General features: G+C 35.6%; 1 protein-coding gene across 12 annotated transcripts in view; it reads right to left on the reverse strand.

Annotated features, from left to right (window-relative positions):
• Nucleotides 1-21792, reverse strand: part of LOC113235501 (MAP kinase-activating death domain protein) — a 45839-nt gene extending 24047 nt beyond the window's left edge. For 10 of the 12 annotated variants that reach the window (XM_026471224.1, XM_026471223.1, XM_026471227.1 and 7 more), the window contains exons 1-12: nt 21666-21792; nt 13065-13269; nt 11612-11789; nt 10562-10703; nt 9381-9540; nt 8682-8839; nt 7830-8080; nt 5590-5842; nt 4788-4914; nt 2185-2276; nt 1174-1393; nt 525-683 (exon numbers count right to left, since the gene is read on the reverse strand). In XM_026471224.1, coding sequence (XP_026327009.1) covers nt 525-683; nt 1174-1393; nt 2185-2276; nt 4788-4914; nt 5590-5842; nt 7830-8080; nt 8682-8839; nt 9381-9540; nt 10562-10703; nt 11612-11789; nt 13065-13166 — 1842 coding nt within the window. In that variant the 5' untranslated portion in view covers nt 13167-13269; nt 21666-21792. Of the gene's footprint in view, nt 1-524; nt 684-1173; nt 1394-2184; nt 2277-4787; nt 4915-5589; nt 5843-7829; nt 8081-8681; nt 8840-9380; nt 9541-10561; nt 10704-11611; nt 11790-13064; nt 13270-21665 lie in introns of those variants that run through there. The other 2 variants (XM_026471218.1, XM_026471226.1) reach the window with 2 other exon arrangements.
• Nucleotides 21793-25084: the final 3292 nt, after the last annotated feature.

The raw sequence follows: 25084 nt of genomic DNA on the forward strand, positions 1-25084 counted from the left end.
ACAAGTTTCTTATAACTGGACATATGATATTACATTTAAAGGAATATTTATAGTACATATTTATTATCTTAGTTTTTTTTTCTTATATGTAATCCATGCGTATATCTGGTTTCGAACAGCCCGTATGCGCGCGTATAGTAGTAGTAGACAGTAGGACTGGTTTCCTTGCAACAGCTCGCGCTCTGCTGCGGCAGTAAGCTATAGCTTAAGTTTTCGTTAATATTAATTGTGATAAATCTTCATTATATTTTTTTCCTACATTGTTTACATTTAATAAAATTGTTATTTCACGTATTATGTTAGAGAAGTTGCAACACTCATACAAATCTGTTCAGGTTTAATAGTGTAAATTAAAACCGTGTTAATGTTTTTGTAATTGTTATCTTAAAAAAAAAGAGTTATCCCGTGACCATGGAGCGTGTAACCATTCCGAAATATCGGGAAAATAAAAAGAAATCATACCGTGGTAAGAAACGTGTAATTAGTGACAGTCCTTCATTAAAGTGTTTAACTTCTGAACTTACTTGCGTTCGAGCAAATTTATTCAAAAATGAAGTAGTCCTAGGTCGAGATCGTAAGAAGCTGTTGATTTGAAACGCGACCACAGGCCGTGGGTATAGCCTCAGAGTTCGCGTGTGTTCCATGAAATTCGCCAGTATGTTTTGGGAGTTGAAAAAACGGACCTGGAATGAAGTGATAAAGTGAAGTGCTAAATGAAGTACCTATTTAGGAACCATTCTTCTGTGCGACCGAATTCTATGCTTTCGTGGCGTTATGCAGCACTGTTGTTTGGTAGTTGCCGCCTACCATAACTACCTTAGTACCATTAGGCAGAATACCAGCAGTGTTTGTCTTTTCACGGTCTACAGTATTTATGCGGAGTAAGGGTCATTATAGCACAACCTGTTGCAAATAGGTACAATTAGTACAATGTGTACCAATACTAATTTATGTTCTACGTGTTTTTGTGTATACCCCGTGAAGTGATTGTAAATGTATGTTTCAGTTTGTATTTGTGCAAACGTTTATTAAGCAACAACTATCTATCTATATATTTATCGATAACGAATATCAGTAGCAAAATTTGATCGAAAATAAGGGCTGACCACCGAGTGTCGCTGTCGCGTCTTGTCCACGCTGCCCGTATCCAATATAAGTTACATATCCACTTACCATAGCCACTCGAGTAGCAACATCGACAGAGTCAACATCGTTGCCAAATATGAGCGGGTTGAAGGGCTGTGAGTGTGAGCTGGCCAGCGAATGTCGCTGCGGCGTGTTACCCGCACTTATCGCACTCGAGCTGCTGAGCGAAACGCGGCGGCTCTCCGGCGTACTTTGTGGCGCTGAGTGGGCACCGTCGCCAGAGCCACGGAAAGACGGCTGTTGCACCCTGTTATCACATTTATTGTAAGGTATTGTCACCGATTCGTATCACGATGGCAACTTTCCTCGCGAAATGACACGCGACGGAGATACAATGCGCCAAAATATGGGGACCTGACTAAGATTTAGATACTCAATAATAATTATTATCAACCTGCGCGCGTCCACGCAATTTTATTATACGGCTTCGGGTTCCGAATAGGACCACTGTATATATTTAAACCTGTAATAAGAAAAGTAGTATAAGGCGTCGTCGTCCTAATTGAACGCGAGCGACCATCGCAAGTTAGCGCGAGTTTTGTTCGTGCGAACCTGCGATCAAACATACCTACAAATCCCGACTAGATGTCCTATTTGCCGACTATAATGTTTGAAATCTATTCGCGCGAAATTAGTTCGTAGGAACGCACGATCATACATATTGATGTCGGAATAGGTGTAGTTGATAATCGCATCGCGTTATCGCTAGCGGGCTCCACGGTCGCACAAACACAAAAAAAATTGCGGGAACACGGGCTCGGGCACGGGCGGTAGCAATAGATATTAGGACACCCGCTTTTTGCAACCGCGTCATAATCTTGAATTCGCGTTCAATTAGGACGACGCCTAACTCTCGCTAGACACACGCGTTGTACAGCGCGAGTCGTCTCACGCGCCGTTATAAAACTGAAGCGTTCACTCGGTGTTTAAAAAATTACATAAAATAGTAATCATGTTTATAAAACAAATTTATAAAACAAACCACTTGATAAATTGGTAATAAAGATACATAATGTTCAAACTTCATTCGCAACTTACTTTAGAGTGGCGCCTCCGACACTGTCCCGCCTCGAGGGCATCAGCTGTGCCTGTGCCTGATCGTTGGTCGTGTTCGTCAGACTGCTCAGAGCCTGAACATAAGTGTTTCACTTTATCATCTTCTGGGATTATACGGGTGAAACGTTTATGTGTCGTAAGACAAAACCGTGTTCTGTATAAATATAACAGATTCTAAATAGTCTGAACGAGTATATGAGCTTAATTTTTTTTTTTCAATAAAATAATAATGACTGGCAGAAGTGGGTCTTTTACACAGGTTTTTTCTTACGATGTAGATTCACCCAACGCCTACTATAAAATTCAATGTCTACTAAATTGTATATAAGTAAATATTTATTTACAATTGTACTATTTTAAAAATTATACATTTGTTAAAGCGTGATTAATAATATCATTTCTCTGCAGCTTAGATTTAAAAGCACTTTTAATAGCATTAGAGATCCTTGTGGAAGTGTTTTTTTTATAATATCAACTGACGGGACGAACTAGTCGTGCGTCTAATGGTAAGCTACACGTCTGCCCATAACAATTGCAGTGCCCCTTAGATCTTTGCGATTTAAAGTTCTTCGCGTACCACCAGGCGCACGACTTGTCCGCTCCGTTACTTCGTATTATAAAAAAAAGATAACTTTTAGAATCGCTATTTAAAAATATTTAACAGTAATTGTAATTAACTCATAAAATCTTAATTAACTATTTACACTTGACAAAGCTGAGCCCAAGCTTAGCAAAACTGTTAACAATAAAACTATAATTTAATTTTATCGCGAATACAAACTACATACAGCATTTTCATTCAAAATAAGGCCCAAGAATAAAAACCACAATACTGTACTTTACGTACATAGAAGAGAGAAGGCTGAAATACTATTCAAATAAATATAGATTTATAATAGCACTCTCACAACAATCAGTTACATGCCAACGCAACAGTAAGTAAATGACTGAATATGTGTTAGTGTCTCACATAGTCATTATGTTAGTAATAATTAGTTTGTGTGGAGACTGTTATGTGTGTAGGGTCAGATCGAAGGTGTTTCCTTTGTGTGTTTGACAAACGTTATCCAAAAACCATGCATAGCTTCCTACACTATTATCATAGTTGACTGTTATACACAACAAACTAATAACGCGTAGGCTATCCAGTGATAGATTTATACAATATGTTTTTTTGTCAGAAACCTTCGTTCTGACATAGTTGTGTAATGTCGCTAACACACATTTCAGTCAAATATACCTTCTCTTGGAACTTCACAACGTCTCATGAAAATTATGAATACCTTATATGGGTCATATATGAGTTATGTTAAATGAAAGTGGGTGTTATAACAGTACAATGATAGAAGTCGTTCCAGAGTCGGCATGTATGCATATCAAACTCGCATAAAACTCAGTTGTAGTGCATAGTGAAGTCAAGTGTGCAATGTAAAAAGAGTATGGATATTTACACCAGTCCCGGCATGTCCCATGAGTTGCATGGCCTACCGACGAGAGAAGTGAGGGCTGATGTTAGTGATAAGATACACAGATATTGTAGTCAAGTGAGCGAAATTCGGACCAAAGAAGTAGAGCGATAGAGAAAATAGATGCAATGGTACTTAGAATAGTGAAACGCAACACGTATGTATAAATTATTTTTATGTACATAATATATTAGTAATGCCAGAAAAACTTGTGACAAAAAACAGGGGTCGAAATTATGGAGATGTTTATTTTCTCTAATAATTGTCTGATACAAATCCGATAATTATCTTTAAAATATTATATTTAAACTTTGACTAAAAATAACTAACAGTGAAAATATTAAATAAAAATGAAGAAAAGTCTATGGGAAAACGATTTGGTTTGTGACTTTCTTGAGATTGACATTTTTACATGTTTAAATAGTATGTCTCTGATAAAGACACATCACATGACATTGTTACCGGCAGCATTTTATTGTTCTTATCGAATTTTATAAATATTAAGATAATCAAACCTTTATAATAAATGATCTTTATATTGATTATTTATTATCAAGGTATATTTATCAAGATTATTATCCCGATAATTAACAAGATAATTATCAATGATAATTGTAACTTCGAACTCTGCAATAAAAGCATGTAGCGATAAAAGGATGTGTTAGTTTTCTACATCGTCTTATCCTCTCAGTACCCACCTCTTGCTTCGGCTACAAGTTAACGACAGGAAGCAGCAAATTTAATCTTTGGCAACTTTTGATGCCATGGACCATTTAGTGGGTAAAAAGAAAAATGAGTAAAGAAGTATGATTACTAAGGCAAAGTAGTCACGCTAGTGTCACGTCGGGTAGGTAGTGTTTTACAAAAGTTACTTTTGCATCTATTTATTTGAGCCAGAAAATTATATACTGCCAATGTAGTCAATAGTAGAAAATACACCTATAGAAGTGACCGAAAAATGCATTCACTTGACATAGCAAGTAAGCGACATCGAAAACAATGCGCTCACGAGTGCTTGTAGAAAAAAACCATGTGATTAAAATTAAACGATAAAATCGACATTGAGGCGCTTTGCCAATACAAAACAAAAAACATGTTGAAAGTTAAATAGTTACGTACCTGTTTTAAATGATTTTTAAGTACAGAACCCTCCGGTTCAGGTAATGGCGGTAAATCTTGGTCGGTCCCCGTAGGGCTTATTAGTTTTGTTGCGTCCAAATCAACTAGCCATATGTCATCTGGTAGTCTGTACAAAATAATTTTACTGGTATTAATGGTAAAAATTCTTGTGACGACGGTGCATTGTGGCCTGAACATTTTGGTGTTGCAATCATAAGAATATTTAAAGGTTCGGCTGCACGATCGAGCTTCACCGGGAGCAAGCTTGCGTAAGATCTACGTTTGTATATGTCGCACCTCCGGTGAAACATAACCTTAACTACAAAAAATTATAATGCTTTGGCGTACAATTGTATCCATATTAACTGCATTTAAAAATGGTTTGTTATTTTAAAAACGCAGTAAATATTTTGCACCCTATTATACACCCTAAACCTTGGGTTTTTCCTTGTAAGTTTTACAATCGACAAGAAGAAGAAATTTTATTAACATATTTGAAGAGCGATTTTGCTATAGCAACGAATGTTACAACAAATCGCACCTCCGGTGAAACAGTGACTTGCACTTGCAAAAATTTTCGAAAAAGTAAAACAAGTTTTATTTTTTGTTTCTAAGGTGTGTACTGTATGTGCAAAGATCTCTTAAATGTTATACTACCAATAAGTAACAAGCATTGCGCCCTCCGTAGAAAAATGAATGAATGCATAATGTGTCTCTGTTATTGTGTTTTTTAATTATTAAACAATTTTAACTTTCTTAGCAGTTAAGTCCTTGTTTCGCCGTAGGTGCGAATTTCCCTCACCTAAAGTTCTTCTTATAAGTGAGGAAAGTAGCAGGTATGCCAATGAGGAAAGGCGTGGGAGCTAGCAGAAGTTGTTCAGCACAGTTCATGCAACTTGGTAGCAGTGGAATGGCCGGAAACATGTACTCCAGCGGGTACAGCATGGCCACTAACGCCATCACCGACATCGACAGCGCGTTGTAGTCGCGAGATTGGACTACGACTTTGTTTTCCAAAAGTATTAGCGTTAGTACTTTTAGGCAGGTGTCCACACCTAAAATAAAAGTGAAATTTTAGACGACGTATTTTTTAGCTTTTTAATTCACTTCCGGATTTTGATAGAAAACAATATTAAAACAATCTCAAAGACATCTCAAGCACGTAGGAAAATTCGTGAGGTCCGCTGGTTCGTTCCGTGGCTTAGTTGGCATAGCGTCTGGTACGGTTTGCTACGAGACGTCGGTTCAAATCCGGCTGGATCGAAGATCTTGAGACGATCCATATCGATCTTTGTATTAATAATTTCACAAAAAATAATTGAATATCAACATTTTTATTCAATGATGAAACATTCTGACATTTAATAAAAATTTAAACTCAAAGATATATAATTATTAACTTAAGGTGGCATGTCACGGTCTCTTTTTCATACAAACGTTTGTGAACATCTTTGTCTAAACATTACGTTACCAACTAAAGGTCTTATGTAGCATGGTGAATAAAGTTCCATTCGGTCGTATAGAAAAATGTAGTATTTATTAGCCATTTTATGTAAAATATGAGGCAAACAAGTAGACAAGTCACTTCATGTCATTGACTTACAATTTCATGTAACGCCGTTTCTCTCTAGAAAGACATTGGAGCCCATAGACATTTGCAATACCAAAGGAGCTGCCTATGCGTTGTTAGCCTTTGAGAGACATGTTTACTCGCCCTTTGAAGAACATTATAGATTATAACATAATTTTTTTTATTTTAAGTTTTATACTCAATACAAATACAAAAATGTATTTGAAAAAAAAATTCAATACATACAATTATTGTTCTATGTATATTTTTTATAATAATTAAGTGACAGGACGAACAAGTCGAACACGTGATGGTAAGCGACACGCCTGTCCATTACAGTTGCAGGGCCACTAAGAGCTTTATTTAAATCACAAAGATCTAAGGGGCACTGTCACTGCGCCCGACACCCTGAGACAAAGTTGACAAGTTCTATGTGCCTGTAATTTCACCAGCACGCTTACCCATCGAAACCGGGACGCTGTAACTCACACTACTGTTTGGCGGCAGAAATAGGTAAGGCAGCAGTACTTCTCTGGACGAACTCTTTCACAAGTAGCTCTACTGCTAATAAACTGTGCTCTATAATAAATACTAAGCTCGTGCCCACTTGCACGCAACTAAGATTGATTATTATTTAAGTTCTAAGTAGAAACCAATGTTTGGACACATTCACACATAAAGTCTTTTTTTGTACGAAAGCAAGACTGTGACATAACACCTTCATAAATGGCGACTACGGATAAAATTATGTAGCCACCATAATGATCCTTCTATGTTTTCAGGAGAATTTACATGGTTTGCTAAGGTTTAATATGAGCCCGTTATATTGTTTCATCGTAATGATACCATCTATTGATTGTAAGTAGTATTTGAAGTGGCCGCACCCGAACCCATTTTGCCCGTCCTCCTTCAAGAAGTGTTTAGGCTTTATCCAATGTGAGAAACTTAAGCTAAACTGAAGCTAACTTTATGTAGTGTTAGTTTATTGGCAATAAAGACTACTGTAATAAAATTGAAATTATTTAGCCAATAGTGGGAGGTTCCGCACTATGTAATTAAACTTTATATAGATACGGCACCTTCTTTTATTAAGACATAAAACTATCCATAAATGTCTCCATTTGTGTTATACTGTAATAAACACTTTCAATATTTGGCTATCAGCGCAAAAGTGGTGTAACACACATTACATTTTTTTTCTACAATATTACTTTCAATGATATTAGTACTTAAGTAATTATTTTATATTTATTATTTTCATGTATTAAAAAAAACTAAAAAACGCATATTTTATGTATGAAAATAACATCCAAATATAAAATAATAAAGTACATTACAATTTACTTACTTTTTATAATTTAAAGGAATATTTTGGGGGGAAAAATATGAGTTAGTTAGATAGCCTCAATTATGAGTAAAGATACGCGTCCATGCCTTCTTATGACTGTACCTGTGCAGAACTAAACACTTACCTAAAAGCTCCAAAGGCAAATGTAAAGGGAAGTCCACAAGGGCGAATCGCGTATGATCAGGTAACGCAAACAACAAAGGTGCATGAGCTGTAGGAGATAACACTTCCAGTTCCACTCGAGTCTTGCCCGGGACAGGCACTGGCGCAGACAGAAGGCGTAATATCCAAGTTTCTATTTCTTTTACGTCGTGTAGTACTATTGTGGGCGTACTATCATACGCCTGACCAGTTAACATTGACCATACTGTATCCCTGTACACATAATGGGACGTATTAATTGTCAAAATATGAACTCTTTATTCATCGACTTCAAAAAAGGAGGAGGTTCTCAATTCGCTTGTATTTTTTGTATGTTACGCGATTACTCCAACGTTAGCGAACCGATTTCGGTGATTCTGTTGTTGGAAAGGGGGTACATCAGTAGTGGTTCGATTCAAATTTGAAGAAAACGTTCCGCCTCTAAAGGTGGCAAATTAGGGAATGAAATCGGTATATTGAATTTCCCCACCCACTTTAAAAATATCATAGTTACTACTGGTTACTGACACAAACCAAATACGTTGAAAAAACAAATGAAAATTAGGTACAGTCACGAGTACGTCAAACTTGACACTTTGATCTTCGGACCGCTTATCGTAAGCGACATAGAGTTGGATTGAAATCTTAAGTGTCAAGTTTGACGTGCTCTTGACCCTGTACCAAAATCAACTATCGAAAAATTTTACTACAATTATTTAGACATATGTATACATATAAGTGATTACTAAGTAGCAACTGCTTTCAGAGTCACGCTTACAGTAAGTTTGTACACTTAATTTAAAAATAACTATATAATATAAAATAAGTATTTTACCTAAATACTTGTCTCGACGCCCCAACACGCCGCGGACTGGAAGACTCATTGCACGCATCAATTAACTTTTTAAGGATAAACAGGCACTCCCGGAATGTGGAGAAAAAGGGGTGATGTGAGAGTAAACATAGAGATGTTAACGAATGATTCCGCACTCGCTAAAACAAGAGAGAATACACAATTACAGGCTAATATTAACTTATAATTTGGTAATCATTTAGTAAGTAGACAATATGCCTTCAATATATTTGTATAACTAATATTTAATCGGGCGTAGTGTTACCACTACCTTTTATTTCTACAAATCAATGAGTAGTGATTTATGGACTACTAGCTATTGCCCACGCTCCCTATTTCACCCTCTTGAAGATTTATTTTTATGACAAAAATTGGCCTATGTCTTAGGTCTCCTTCTATCTCTATGCAAAAAATCATCAAAGTGTTTCAGCGGTTTAGTCGTGACACGTAACAGACAGAGTTACTTTCGCATTTATAATATTCGAATGTATAAAAAATTTAATAAAAATAAAATTAAAGCACCATAAAATCCGAATAAAATTAAACTAATAAAAATACAATAAAAATTATAATAAAAGTTAAGTCAGAATAAAAAAAGGAAATTCAATTTATATATTTGTAGTTTCCGTTTTAGTAAAGAAAGATGCAGAAAAACCTGGTAGCCTGTAGAGGACACCTCACCTGTCTCTTCCTACTTGCCCTAGGACTGGGCGAGTGCGAGCCGCCGCTCTCAGAGTCGTGGCCGGCGGCAGGGCCTTGCGCGACGGCGAGCCGCGGGGCCATAGTGGCACTGCAGTCGCGCTCCGAATCACTCGGCGCCACGTTGCTGCTCCTATAGTCACTGGAACATTCGCTACGTCTTAGAGCGGTTACACACGGCGACTTATAGCAGCGATGCAAACGCGCGAGTGCATCGATATACTTGCGATTTATAGGTGATTGACGCAAACGCGCGTTTGTATTGATGCAACCGCGCGTTTGCGTCAATCGCAAGTGTAGCGATGCAATCGCGCTTTTAGGCGGTCCCTCACCGGGAGCATTCGTCTGTAATGTAACAATTCAGATTCGAGCATTACATCAGTGAGTGAGGAGAACCGAGCGTTACAGTTCGCAACCTGTAATGCTACAAATGTAACATTCGTGATATAGTTTGTAATACGAACGCGCGATTGGATCTCTGCTAAAAGTCGCCACCTGACTCACTCTTAGTCTTATCTCAATATAGTTTCATTGCAGCATATTATGGTTTTTTATTTGACAGCTAATGAATAAGTTACAAGGAGGCCGAGTTCCGTCGCCACTTGAAAATAAATATTCATGACGCAACGAGTATTAGCGTTATAAGTATCAATCTATGTTCAATGGATTGTTATAAGTAGTGATTGGATATTCGGATGATTTTGTACTTAAACTTAACTTTTCCCCTGCATTGCTGTCGAAAATAGAAGCGACTTCTTAAAATATGTTTTTCCTTTAGATCCTGGGATGACGTGATATGTTACGTTATTCTGAATATACATACGGTGATCTTATATTTCATTAATAAATAATTTAATTAATAAATAATAAGTAATTATTTTGGTTCATATAATAACACATAAACATTAAAGATCTGAAAACATAAAATTCCAATTAACATTTTTAAACGTTTATTTTTCTTCAATGTTGTACTTAATAATTCGTCAATCCCAGTGTCGTACAATGTTTCGACACAAAAGTGCATTTCGTGTTATCGAGCAAACGAATTGTAGGTAAATAAGCATCCGATTAGCCGACCACTAGTTATAAGGTTCAAGTAGAATATACTAGATAATGTAGATAATGGATCAAAAGGTAAATAAATAGAAGTAATAAATGTCCACCTTGAGAAGGCCGAGTCCGAGCTCTTTTCCATGGACTTGCGCCACGACTCCCTCCGTAACATGCTACGCTCACGCGGGCCCGGCGCTGGCGCGCGTTCCACCGCGCGGTAGAAATTGACGCAAATTCCGTACCGAGTTTTGCCTTTACCACATAAAATATGGACATTTAAAACCAAATTCTGTTTAAATCTACGTTCAGGCTAAGATAAATATATATAATAATAATAATAAATATTAGACAACATCACAAACGTTGCTTTGATCCCAAAGTAAGTAACTAAAGTACTTGTGTTATGGAAATCGGAAACAACGACGGTACCAAAAACACCCAGAGCACAGAGACGATATAGAAAAGTAACTTTCTACATTGACCCAGTCGGGAATCGAAGCCGAGACCTCAGATGTGGCGACACCATGGAAACCGGCGTGCAAGCTACTCGGCCACGGAGGTCGTTATAGGACAAAACCAAGAAGACAGAGATCATAAAATGCTAAAATTCAACACTGACTTACTAACACACTTACTCTGTTCATGATAGGATTAGTTAAAGAATCAAGTCATTGAAAGGCCAAGCCTTTTATCCTTTATTTAGAAAGTAATTGGATAAAATTTTACACCATTGAAAATATATTATTAAGAGGAAATAATTGTTTTGTTTTATTAACACTTGCAACAATGTCAAATTACATACCTACTCTATGTCGAAGAAAGAATTGGAAACTTTGTAGTGTATTCTGGTCTTGGACTCTCAAGTTGTATTTCTTTTTTAATTGCATTTCATTTAAGCTAATAAGTAGGTAGGATGTAGGAAGTTATGTAACATGTAAATTTGTACTCGATATAGATAACAACTGCTGTTGAACTTAAATAAATTTAAAAAATAACTGTTTCATTTTTTCTTAATTTTCTATGCAAACCGAACCTTTACTCATATTATGTTTCTTATATTTAACTTAAAATGTCGTAGTAGGTTTAAACAACTCGTGTTATCCCCGAGGAAAACCCCCACTAAATAATTAATAAGGTCAATAAAGCAATAAACCTCGTACCGGAGTCTTTGTCAGTGAGAGTAAACACAAAGGACGTGCTGTCCCTAGCGACGTGACCAGGCGCTCGTCGCGGGCCCACGGAAACGCAGCCCTCAGGCTGGCAGAAGTAGACCATGTCCAGTGGTAGAGGGAAATCATCGTGGTTCGTTAGGGGATATCTACGCAGCAACTCCGGGGCCTGCAGATCAAATGCCAATCACCACAATTTGAATAAATGTCCATCTAATCATAAAGATTATCCAAATACTTATAGGTTCTCAACTTCGAAATGGGTAGTAACAAAAGGTCCGAAATGCAAATTAAAAAATGCGTTAATTAAAAATATGGACATTACTGCGTTATTTACTAAGCCACCGAAAACTTTTGTGCAAATAAAATAGTGAAAGTTCCGAAAAATTTTGCTGACGTAATACTACTATACTGATTTAATTTAGGTATATTTCACCGAAAACTACTGTTAGTACTATTATAAAAACAGTGACCCTATATGTTTCATAAAATTTGTGGTGCTTGTTAAAATATTGCATCATACAGAAATACTTACTCTAAATGGCAACATAGGAACTTCTAAGAAATATCAAAATTAATTGTAGTCAACTATTACGATGATGTAATTATTTTGAGGTACCATTAGGTATAAGTGTTAAATCTTAAAAAATATTCCTTAATTCATAAATTTCACACTAAAGCTCAATTTATATTGCGGCGGAACGGAATGGAAGCGAATTTTTGTAACGATATCTAGTTTGTACGTTGCGCAATTGACCATAAAGTTTATTTTTATGTATAATATCGTCACAAAAATTTACTTCCATTCGTTCCGCCGCAATATAAATTGAGCCTAAGTGCATGGGGGAGGTTCGAAATAAGTGGGGATGAGGGAATTCATTTCTGTCCAGAACGACTTCCGCGTGTATATAATTTTTTTGAAACTGATACCCTTGTAGCCAAAGCTCATTAAAAAAATTGTCTCGTTAAAAAAAGGCATTGTTCTGATATTATCGCGTTTAGTTTCAGCGATCCGATCGGTACTTGGTACTTGGTGTAACGGGCTGGTGTCCGCAACTCGACGACAAGGCGCCTATTTTGCGATCGGTAATAGCCATTTTCATTGATATTGAAACTATTTAAATGAAACTGGTTCGTACAGTATAGTAAAATTTGTTTATAGCAGAATAATGTACTTTCTGCAAGTTAGTATTTCTTTCGAAAGTTTAGTAAATTACTAGAGGTACATTTTTTCGTAGAATTGGAATTTGAACAAGCCCTTGTTTGATTGCTAAATGCGATTAATGCTGCCGGGTATTGTGTTTATTTTCCAGTAGGTCGCTTTAACGCAGTTTAGTTAGTATTAAATTTAGTCACAGTTCGCTGCAATTTCATTTGTTTTTCGGAACTTTTGTTATTTCCCTTTCGAAATTATAACCGTCTAGTCATTTGCAGGAAGGCGTACCTGAACAGGAGCGAGTCCTTTGCCAGATGTATAAGGGCGAGCTCCGACTATAGTTAAATAATCCACCAGTCGCGGACACAAGTGCTGCTTCTGAATGTCCATACTTCTGATATGCTCAAAGTTAAACTCGACTCTCTACGCGCGAACCGTCTTGAAACCATTATATTTTACTATAATATTGCTTGTCATAATTATCACTTTATTCCTGAAACAAGAAAAAAGACTTCATGTATCGTCGCCTTACTTTTTCAAACTCGTATCTCAAAGTACAAAGTTACTGAAATACAAAAAATGGATTGTATATACAAATGTTGCAGGTTGATTTCACATCACATTTTCTTCATATTCACACACTGGCTTTTACCTATTCTTAAAGTAATGCATCCATATTAACACTCTCGATAAGAAATTTTAAATAAATAGAAAGTTTTGCCATCTTCTGAATAATCACTTTTTACAAGATACGAGTTTGAGAAAGTAATGTATCGATATGTATATAATCATCGACTTCTCGTCGTGAGATGAGAAAAGTAAAGGGTGACCCCAATTGAAAAGGCTATCTTATTCCCTTTTCAACCAGACTCAGTGAATCGGGGTTGGTATGTACCTACATAGTATCAAATTGATTGATGAGAAAGATGGCTCAGAAATATAATTATTTAGGAATTATCTGTACTATGGGCCCTTGGCCTATTTCCCCACTCTTGACCTAGATTCGAAGGTGCTCGGGTAAGTGGCATGCAATAACAGCCTTTATTGACTATTAAAGTTGAAGCATAAAGTACACGTGTAGCGCGCACTATACGGCAATCCTGGTGTTAGCAGACGAGTTCGTTTATGGGTGCATAGAATATTTATGCTGAGCTGTATAAAAGCGGCATTATATTCTATTAATGATTTTGTTTTTCAACGCATTTGATTTGATTTTGGATTTTCAGAGAACATTCTAATTTCAAGAATAAATCTCTGTTTACTATGGTCGAAAAACAATAGAATCGATTTCAAATAGATACTTAACGCTTCGCCGATTTCAAAATAACCCATGGAAAACTTTGTATCGTACCTTTACAATTGACATTTTGGCGAATTGGAATGACTGATAATGACGTGATACTCATAAGAAATTGTAAAGTATTTTGTTACTCGTATACACAGGACGGCAGATCGTTACCAGCGTGCGTACAATAGTTATATTTTAATAGCTTTACTTATAACATTAAGCAAATGCACAGAAAATCTGCTAAGGATTAGTGTGGCTTGACGTCTATTTGTTCATATATTTTAGGTATACTGTATTTGCAGGAGCAATCACTATACTTTTAACTGATCGAAATTTAAATACATCTTTTTTGAGGATATGATCCAAATTATGCATCAACATTTATTTTAATTCAATAGTTGAATTATTCTAATTCTTCCAGGATTTACCAAATACTTTCTCAAGAAAGTGGAAAAATGGAACTATCCTGCATTGAACTAGCCCGGATCATACTAATTTATTTTAAACGTCACATTCAGTTCGCGTAACTCTGATGAAAACCAAATCCTAGAAAAAGATTAAATGCACAAAGTTGATGATGCAAAGAAGTCTAGTAATTAAAATCGAACTAGATGAAGCATTAGCAGCAACGTGCCTACATGATGATACGCCAGGGTTCGACGTTATCAATTACGTCATTGCGTGGGTGGCACAACCAACAAATGACACTGAATCACTATGTCCTTTTCTGTGTCATACAATATACCTGCCAAACTTAATCGAGAGCAGAAATACGCGTTCTATTGTTAGCCTAAATCTATAATGAAATATCTCAATATGTAGGGTAGGTACATAGCTAACAGGAAGGCAAACATTTGCGCGCGCACATTTAGTTGTGTCACAAACCTAGTTCAAGTTCCTATTGCCGTAATTAGGAGAAAAGCTAAGTACAGCAAATCGATATTACTGAAGTATACTTATTATATGTACATATATTTACTTACTTCTTGGCGCAAGCGTTACATCATCTGTACAATACGTATAATGCAGTAATAATGAGAAAGTTCAAACCAATTTGGAAAAGTTCCGAAGTCTAATAAGTCAATCAAGTAGTAACTAATTTGATACGACGGAAGTTTCCGGGAATTAACGAACAATTGAGTTTCCGTCAGTTGCACGACTTGATAATAAATTTAATTACATTTATTTAGCTGTAGGTATTAATAAGGTGTACAGGATGCTATAAGATCGAACTGGGCTATTGTATTCAGGCCCTCCGCCGCGTTAGGATGTAATTGGCGCCTCTAATACCTCCTGTAGCGCCGTAAATTGATAGAAATGTAATGGCGCTCTTGAGACGGGAACACTTAGCCGCTCAAGTAATGGCCTCATAATGTCCTGTCCCTAAAACTTTACTACGCAAACTTAATTCGGACCAGGTAGCGTAAACACAGTCAATCCATTTATTATTTTACAACTTTAGTAACTGAGCGTTGGCAATGTCCAGTTTATTTCATGAGTCCCATAAAAGAAAGCAATTTATTGCCGTAATCCTATACCTACTCTCTGTAAGCGGTTACTTTGTGACAAGATTACTGTCCGCTTTATATTCAAGGATAACTTATTGACCGTAGTGTGAACGTCGGATATGTCATAAAATTTTGTTTAAATTGCCTGTCCTTGTATTGTTACCTATACTCGTAAATGTATTTTCAATTTGGCAGCAGTGTTTCAGTAACTGTAAGTGAAAGCGTCGATATGCAAATTGTGTTCCATTTAAATGATAGCACCGGCATTACTGAACCCAATGTCACTACAACAAAAGATAAGGCTTGATAATTTAGCGCAAAAGTGTGTTATGGTTAAACATTTATAAAATATGTTGTCAGCCTCCTGTCCTGTGTGCTTTTATGTTTGATTGTTATTATAGGCGGTTTCAATGTTCTCAATAAAAACCATTTTTGCTAACCTTCCACTTAGCTCAATTATACTGATCTCATCATCCAAACCGTACAAATACACTAGAGCGTAATCGGCTAATGGAAATGTATAAATAACACCATATAATACTTTTGTTACTGGGCTATTAATATCATTTTCTAAAGTATTGTAACATGAAAATATGTAAAATCTTTTCCCAGCAAAAACTTTGCTTTTGTTGTTTTGTTTTGTTGAATTAACGTTACTAAAGCAATATAATGTCAACTCTGCTAGTGATATTAAACTCAATAAAGTTTGTCACAAACTAACAACCCGAGCTATGACTGCGCAAAAATATACTATACCTACTTACATATAACAACTATTATGGCGCCAGAATTGCTAGCACAGTCATACCAAAATTATTAAACAAATTACCAATAGATTTAAGACTTCAATTCCAGACTGTTAGTTTTAATAATAAAATTAAATCTTTTTATAAAAAGCATCAGCCTATGCAACGTTAGACCATGACGTCAGCGTGACGTAAGGTTTTTGTTTTGGACGAGCTTGTGTTGTTCTTGTATGTACCGTCAACTTTGTATAATATTTATCTGTTAACCTGTTCCTTGTATCTATAATTGGGATTGGTTGTTTAAGTTAAGTTTAATTTTCAATTGAATGTTTTGTTGTCAGACGTGACACATTTTAAACCCCTCAAGGGTTTTAGTGTCTTAACTACATGTTACTTAAGTTGTAAATTAAATGAAGAATAAATAAATAAAATAAAATAAAATAAATTGTAAGTACAACGAAAAGTGGTAATATGCGAACCATTAAAAAACGTACAAATTTTCGGGTTTCTCTTTGTTTAAAGACACAACAGACAAGGTAACATTATATTTCAAATCGACAACATTATTTCAACCAAAATTCTGCATATTGAAGACAAAGTACTTATAAATATGTAGATTTGCGAGATTACGTAAATACCACTGTGACAGCCACATCGAGATTAAGGGTCGTATTCCAGAACTCTACTCAATACTCAAGTCAGGACTTGAGTATTGCAGTGAGCACTGAAAATCATACTCAATTCCTTGCCATTAGGGTCGTATTTCCTAAGGGCGACTTTGTAAGTGTACAGTGCTGTAGAGCTCCTTGTAAAGAGTTCGTCCAGGGAAGTACTGCTACCTTATCTATTCCTGCCGCGAACCAGTAATGTGAGCATTACAAAGGTAAGGGTTGTGATGATGTGACCTCCTTACATCGTCATCCCACCTTTTTATTACCTTTTCTCTGGTTCCTGGCCACTGGCAAGGCAAAGGCATCAAAGAACGATTCAAAATTTAAAAACATTCTTTAACCCATTAACGCCCAAATACAAATTAGCGTTAAAAATAGTAAAATTTTTTTATGAACCTTTACAAAATAGCCTAGTTATGAGAAAATTATGAAGAAAAAAAAGATTTTATTTTATTTTGTATGAAAAAAAATGCCGTCCTCAAATGGGGACAATGGGCTCAAGCGGTGTCAAAAAATTTGTAACAATATTTGTCGGTGCACAAAGACTTGACGCATTTTTTATATTGCCAACGCACTTATTTGTGGCTCAACAGCTATTTTTGCACATCGTAACTGTTAAGCCAACTTCTGAGCGTAGTGATCAACACCAATGTTCTGTAGATTTAGCACCAAAGAAGCTGCTGGATGTAAACTTTGAGTATTTGTTTCTCCAATAGTGACGTGATGTAACCGTTTAACTGATGTAGCTGATCTAGCTTCGTATTATTGGTCAGGAGGTGTAAACGCCATGTATTAGCTAGTGCTAGGTGCAGCTTGTAGTGGAACAAAACACACCACCAGTTTTTGCCTCGAATGGCAGTGCGATACAAAAAGATTGGTCAGCTTGATTTATCCTGCTGGTACGTTTGAAATCACGCAGGATACCCACGTCAGCTTTCTGTTTATTCACAGTGCTTTATCTTTTTACTTTCACCAGAGAAAGGACATTATCATAATCAGAGCTCATCGTGCAAATACTATTGTCAAGCCATGGAAAAAACAGAATTTGGTTGATTGGGTAAAATCGATAGTCAAAATTGGCACGATTTTACTCTACATGTGTATTACAAATCTGGTCAAGTAGATATTTCTTAGTTTTTCCTTTGCAGACAGTTTCAGTTGTTCGATAACCAGTTTGCCGTAGATTATTAGATCTTGTTACATAAGAATAGTACTTCTACATTGGTGAGCGCCCTCAGTTCCAGGGGAAATGCCCCCTAAATCTATCTCCACATCATGGTCTCTCTCATCCATTACAGCTTCAATAGCTTTCTGAAGCCCATAGTAATAATTGTGGCTGCCAAATACCTGTTGTGTCATTATTTCGTTGAAAATTACTTATAGATGAAAAACTAATAAACTACCCCATAAGCGCCCAATGGCCCCAATTGGGGACACCGTTATATACCACCGTCTGAAGTTGTCAAAACACTATTTAACTCAATTATATAATTTTTATTTTATAGTATACGAATACATTTCAATAATATATGTAAAAAAAGAAATAAATTGTTGGTAATAACATACAGAAAAAACAACTAACTTTAGGGTTTCACGTGTGCGTAAGTTAACCCCACTAAAGGAACAGTCAAACCACTTTTATTTAATTCTAAACAATTTTTTTAAATAATAAAATTAAGATCCACTATTTTACTTTACATATACACTTTTGTAATGAGTATTAATAGTAATATAAAAAAATTACGGGTACTCAAAGTAGTGTCCTCGATTGGGCACGGCGGGCGCAAATGGGTTAATGCCTTTGTCTCGCCATTCTTATTTTGTTTCTTGCGTCCTCAATCGCACTAATTTTGATCCTTTTACTTGTTCTCAACCTAATCATGTGCCATTTAATACTAATCTGTAATACTGTACCTATAACTCAGTCCGCCCGGGGTAAGTCTGTCTCACGTTTAGTAAGTATTTAATAGGGAGTGTCTTGTGGCGTTGTACCTGTTTTCCTTATATACCTTTCTTGTTACAGCCTTTTCCTTTTGATTTAATAATGAATACATTTTTGTGTACCGAAGTATCCTATTTTATAGCCGTGATCCTAGTCATGGCTCATCAGCGGTTTACAATTTTATCAGGGTGCTAGTGAAATCACAGACACATGAGACTTGTCAACTTATGTCTCAGGATGACGGGCGCAGTGGCAGTGCCCATTAAATTTTCGGAATTTTAATCTCTGAGTGGCATTACGACTGCTATAGACAGGCGTGTCACATACCACCAGGCGCATTTATTCGTCACTTGGTAGCAAAAAAGTACAACGGCTATATTGTCTGTTTTTCAAAACTAACTGAAGTGGTTTGGTGCCGTCAACTCGCTACTGATTCGTTGGTTTCTTATTTTTTCCATCCTCTAAGGGTTTCTAGACATTTTATTTCGTTCATTAATTAATTTTAAAAACAACCAGGAAGAAATACTATGGTGAGAAGGAAAATATTTATTTTCTTTCATTTCTCATTCTAATCTTTTAAATATCATGCTTTTTAAAGAATTTAGAATTGAATTGTTTGTAATGAAACACTTTACAGGTGAAAGTGCAGAGTTAATGAATGCTTCTACACAGTAAAATGCTAAGACAGGTAGCTACAAGCGTTTTAATTATATCAGCGCCAATAATCACAAAACTAATTCATGAAGTTTGTTACAGTCATAGTAGACACACACACCACACACGTCATTGATGATCAACTTAGCTTCTGTTTATCAAGCTTAGAGGTGGGCGTTTAAACGAAAAGCAATTTAAAAAGTTTGCTTGTTTAATATAAGCACATAAGCACGCTTATAATTTTAAATTGTAAACGTTGCTCAGTTCAATACTTAACAATTTCATTTTTTACAACATGCCTAAATGTCAAGTCCCGCCGTCTATGTTTCCTAAACAAGTTAATTGGTCAATGTGAGTAATAATATTATAGATAAAAATAAAACTTGTGTTTTACAAATAAACTTACATAATTAAGGACCTTTACTGGCCTACTCCCGCTTTTCGCTGTCAATGCAATGTGGCAAACATTGCAAATGCATTGTGGCAAAAATTTATAAGCAGTTTTTTCCGTCTCTAATTAGACTCAGTTTCACCCACATCGTTAGCGTTCCTTTCCTTTCTAAAGAATATTATGTCAGTTCTTCAAAATACGACCTTAAATACTTTCTTTTTCATTACTATTCGTATGCCTATAATGATTGATAATAATAATAAATAATATGTCCCGCCTCCAAAGAAAACTACCTCACGTTCGTCCTTAGAGACCCACCAGGAAATTTCGCGTCAGAAGGGATCAACTTCATCCAAGATAATTGAATGATAATCTCGTGAAAGCTTCCGAATTTAACCCATCGTATTTGAGTAAGTACATCACACACTTCGTATGTATAAATTACGTAGATTTATGACCTTGGGTTTAGTAGCCATTTGGGAATTTCAGGGAAGCTTGTGCCAAGCAAATTTACAGTGGTAAAAAATTTCTTTAGGTGTAGGACGTAGTCATAACCACCCATGTAAAATAAATTACTATTTGTACTTTTTTTTATTTTCAACCACTGTAGCTTGAAACTTATATCACTAAATTAAATTAAAATAAGTACGAATTTAATGTGACCTTGTTACCAAATAATGACCCATTTTTATGTTTATTCTTATATATTTGTTACAAATAAATTATGACGGAAAAATGTACTAGGTACCAGACATTTCTGATGGCATTAAAACTACCTAAGATGTAGGTAATGATCGTTTACATATAAAATTGTAGTTTTAGCCTAGAAAGACCCAGCAAAATAAAACGCGAACAGCGCTAAACGCCCAATGTACATTAAAATGTATTAAGTAAAATTACATTCTTCAGGCCTAAACAAGTATGCCATCAGATTTGTATGAAAAACGTATTTTTCTAGACACCCTATGGTCATATAGAATATATAGCGCAAAATTTGAATGCGATATTGATATGTAGGTACCTACACTTCACGAGGGCTTAGGAGATTAAAACTATTCCACCGTATTTAGAAATGAACGTCATATGGAGTAAGATGGCACTAAGTTATTAAAAACTAATTTAAAATATATGCCGTAATCGTTATTTGAACAAATTTAAATTTAATTTAGTTCTTGAAAAAGCTTTCATTAGTGAGCTACAGGAAACTGTAATAGAATTAATTAGTCTTTATATAATCGTAATTATTTAATTGTACTAAGCTAAAAAAGATACAAAATACGTGTAGAGTCCAAACCAGGCTAAGTACCTAAAGGCTAAGTACCTAAATGAAAAGGCAGACTCGTTATTATCAATTTACGACTTTAATAATTAATGATCTAAATGGTTGTTCTAATACTAGATAGTTCAGAGTGACGTTAAAATCGCCCAGTTCATTGCCTAACTTTGCATTAACGCGTAATTTTTCTAAAAATACTTAACAAAAAAAAATTTTGAATGGGAAACTAAATACGGTATGTGTGTGTATGAGCCTTAAACAGAATTTCACTAAGTAAATTTGGTCACTGACATTCACTAATACACGTCAGTCACTTTTCATTCGATCACGAGGAAATAAGTGATTAGTAGTGTCTGACAAAATATAGCGAACGGATAAAATAGAGAGATGAGTTTTATGAAACGAATACTTACCTTAATGTAGAGTAGTGGTGGTTGTTGTTTCTTACTACATGATGACTATTGTCAACGTGGGCCTATCGCGATACCAATTGGGTATACTTCGTGGCGCGTGTTCGCGCGGATGGCGCGTAGTGGCAGCAGACGCTGATGGCGGCAGAGCCATGCGCGACGCCCACGCTCGATACGCTTCGCGCCGCCGCAACAGGGCCTAGCGCCTCTGTAAAGATTCACGTATACTATGTAATATGCAGTACGTCGTCTATTTACAGTCAGTAATTTGAACACATGTGTTCTTATACTTAAACGAAATATTATCGTAACTCAAAAATTATGGAATTGAGAAAACACGATTCGGATGATCAAAAACCGACCTCAAAAGTCATTCATTCCCTAGTTTGTCACACTTAGAGGTGGATATATTTCCTTCAAATTTAAATGGGACCACTACTGAGGTACCCTCTTTCCAACAAAAAGATAATTATCAAAATATGAACACAAACTATTGGAGTTATCGTGTAACATAGATACAAAAAAACATAGTCGAATTGAGAACCTTCTCCTTTTTTTGAAATCGTTTAAAAAATGACCGTATGGAATTCTCATTTATAAGAGGATAACTAATTATTATGTACAAATAAAACTAATCCCATTATTAGCAATTAGATTCAGTTTTTATTAAATTTACAAATCGTGTTTCCTTAATTCCGTCCATTTTGAACTACGAGTGTTTGGTTTTACGTGCGTTACAATAAATTATGTTTTACTATTGACTAAGTGCTTACTGATAAGTATAAAATTATTGCATCAAATTATATATTGTAGCTCTTGAATAATATTTCAATTATTTATAGTTATATTACGAATCTAATTCTAATTGTTTATTAATGTCTCAAATCATTTATTAAAGTTGTATATTCCTTTATGGGATATGTATTAGAAATTTAAATAATTGTTTAAGTTTATAGGAAAGTGTAATGTTGTATTCTGTGGAAGTAGGTAGTGTGATTTAGTAGCAATAGAGCTCCTTGTGTAATTTGTCCAGGGAATTACTGCCATTTTACCTATTTCTGCCGCCTAGTGGTGCTAATGAGATTACAGGCATATAAAGGACTTGTCAATTTATGTCTCAAAGAGCCCCTCAGTGCCTCTACCACGAGATTACTGACATTTGTCACAAGTTTCACAATTTTGTATGGCAAACTATACAGCGCCCCTTATGGTCACAAGAAGAAACAACATTTTGTATACAAATATTTTACGCGATCGCTCGCGATAACTGTCACCGTAATCTCATGATAGAGGAGCTGATCTTTATGATGTAACGCACTGAGTGGAACTGCAACAGTTATAAACAAGTGTATCGCTTACCACCAGTCGTCTCGTCACTAAGTATTATAAATTAAAAAATGTACCTTATCAAATAAATAAAAAAATACTTCGGTAATTCAAAGTGTTTCTTAAAGGGTAAGTTACTTTTATTAAAAAAATTGAAATCAGTTTATTTCAAACGTAACAAAAGAAAGGATTGCCTTTGTAGCAAACAAACGTATCGGATGGGTCTATGATTTCAGCTTTAATGTATACATTGACTATTGAATACATTGACGTATCTTGTCCCGTTGCACTGTTGACGACATTGAGCATAAGTATAATATCATTAGTTGACGATTCTCAAACAAAAGAAAATACACCTTTGTTTGAATATCGCCAACAGCATGAAGTGCTATACCTTATCATAAGTGAAGTTATCGTTATTTTTAGCTAAATTGAGTTATTAACGTTCATACATATATTTTGTATTCCAAATTGTTGGCACTAGTAGAAATTATTTCTCTACATTTCCGCCACATGATATTGTACAAGTTTAATTAATTGTATTACGTAATCGACCGGTAGTAGAGATTAGTAGACAAACAATACAAATACATATATTTTTCATTTTCCTTCTTAGGTTGCAGTAGCTATTTATTAATTTTTGCATAATAAGCTTAATGTCATAACTGTATACTATTCTGACATAGTTATAATGATATAAAAGATTAGTAAGCACCTACTGGACCAGCGAAGGTAAGGCCTGAAGGCCTTTGGTCACGGAGACTCATTGTGACAAAAAAAAACTACATACAATCATGCATGAAGTTGAAATAGGTACTGACTTTTGATTAACCAATGTTCTCGACTTCAGCTTTCAGTAAGTATAACAAATGGCTCTGGTATTAGAGTGCACTTTTGCATGCACATCTTCACTGAAATATTCGACTGAATACAATAATTTTTCACTGCAGCTATTGTATGGAATTGGTTTCAGCAGATGTCAAATATATTTTAATACTTAGGTTCAAGGTCATGGGCATGTCAAGCTTGACACTTAACACGTTCACAGTCCCCTTATAAAGGCCTAAGTCAACCCTATGTATGCGTGGACTTATGGTCGACACCAATTTACGACACCAGGTGGAATCATGGACTGTGAACGATCTCAATTCAACTCTACACCATTTGCGATAAGAACGCCCAAAACCTTGTACCGTTGAAAAAATATACATGCTTGATTCCTCGAATGAATTGTGGCGCACCTGAACTATACCAAATTCTATCACGGGGAATCTAATTGTCAAAAATAAACTTGTACCTCGTAATTTATGGAATTACGACGTGCAATGCCTATGCTCCACAATACCTTCGGAGAACTAGGTACTTACATATTCTGCAATCAATATGAAATGTTTGTTTTTGTTTCTAATTTCTTTCTTTGTTCATTTTTCGTAATAAAAAAGTTTTTGAAAAGCAGATACATCAAATAATTTGTCTGATATATAGAAGTTCGTTTGATCATTTATAAACTATGAATATTTTCGTATTTCATATTTTATATAAGATTAATGTTTTTTGTCTTTGATTTTGGTCATACATTGTATTTAAGTATATCCAATCACCAATGAGTAACATAATTTTTTAAGTTTTTAATCGCTCCTGTAAAGTTGCAGTTTTTCCTTTACACTGTATGCGGTGGGGCTGTCGATATGAAGCGAGTAAATTTCGCCATGCAATCCATTTTTAATTTATGCCATTTTAATGTTGCTATGACAATTCCGACGCCAGTTTATGTGTATATCACCAAAGATAGTACATGTACTATAGTTTCCTGACAAAACGCTTTTTTATATTAATGTGCCAGACAACCACACCAAAAGCCTCGTCTCAATCTAGGGAATTTTCTATACTATGAGTATCAGAGCAACGGAACTCACAGTGAGGCATTTCTGGAAACACCCAGACCAGAACTAACTTAAAGTTCATTTCCCAATTTGATCCTCCCAGGTATCGAACTCGGGACCTCCTTCCAACACCCACAGTATAGACCACTAAGCCACCGAGGATTTCTGTTTGATGCTGATGATGAAAAAGATAGGGTAATGAGGACAATTAAG

The sequence above is a fragment of the Hyposmocoma kahamanoa genome, unplaced genomic scaffold, assembly GCF_003589595.1.
Source record: "Hyposmocoma kahamanoa isolate Upper Pololo Valley unplaced genomic scaffold, ASM358959v1 87, whole genome shotgun sequence".
Lineage (NCBI taxonomy): Eukaryota > Metazoa > Arthropoda > Insecta > Lepidoptera > Cosmopterigidae > Hyposmocoma > Hyposmocoma kahamanoa.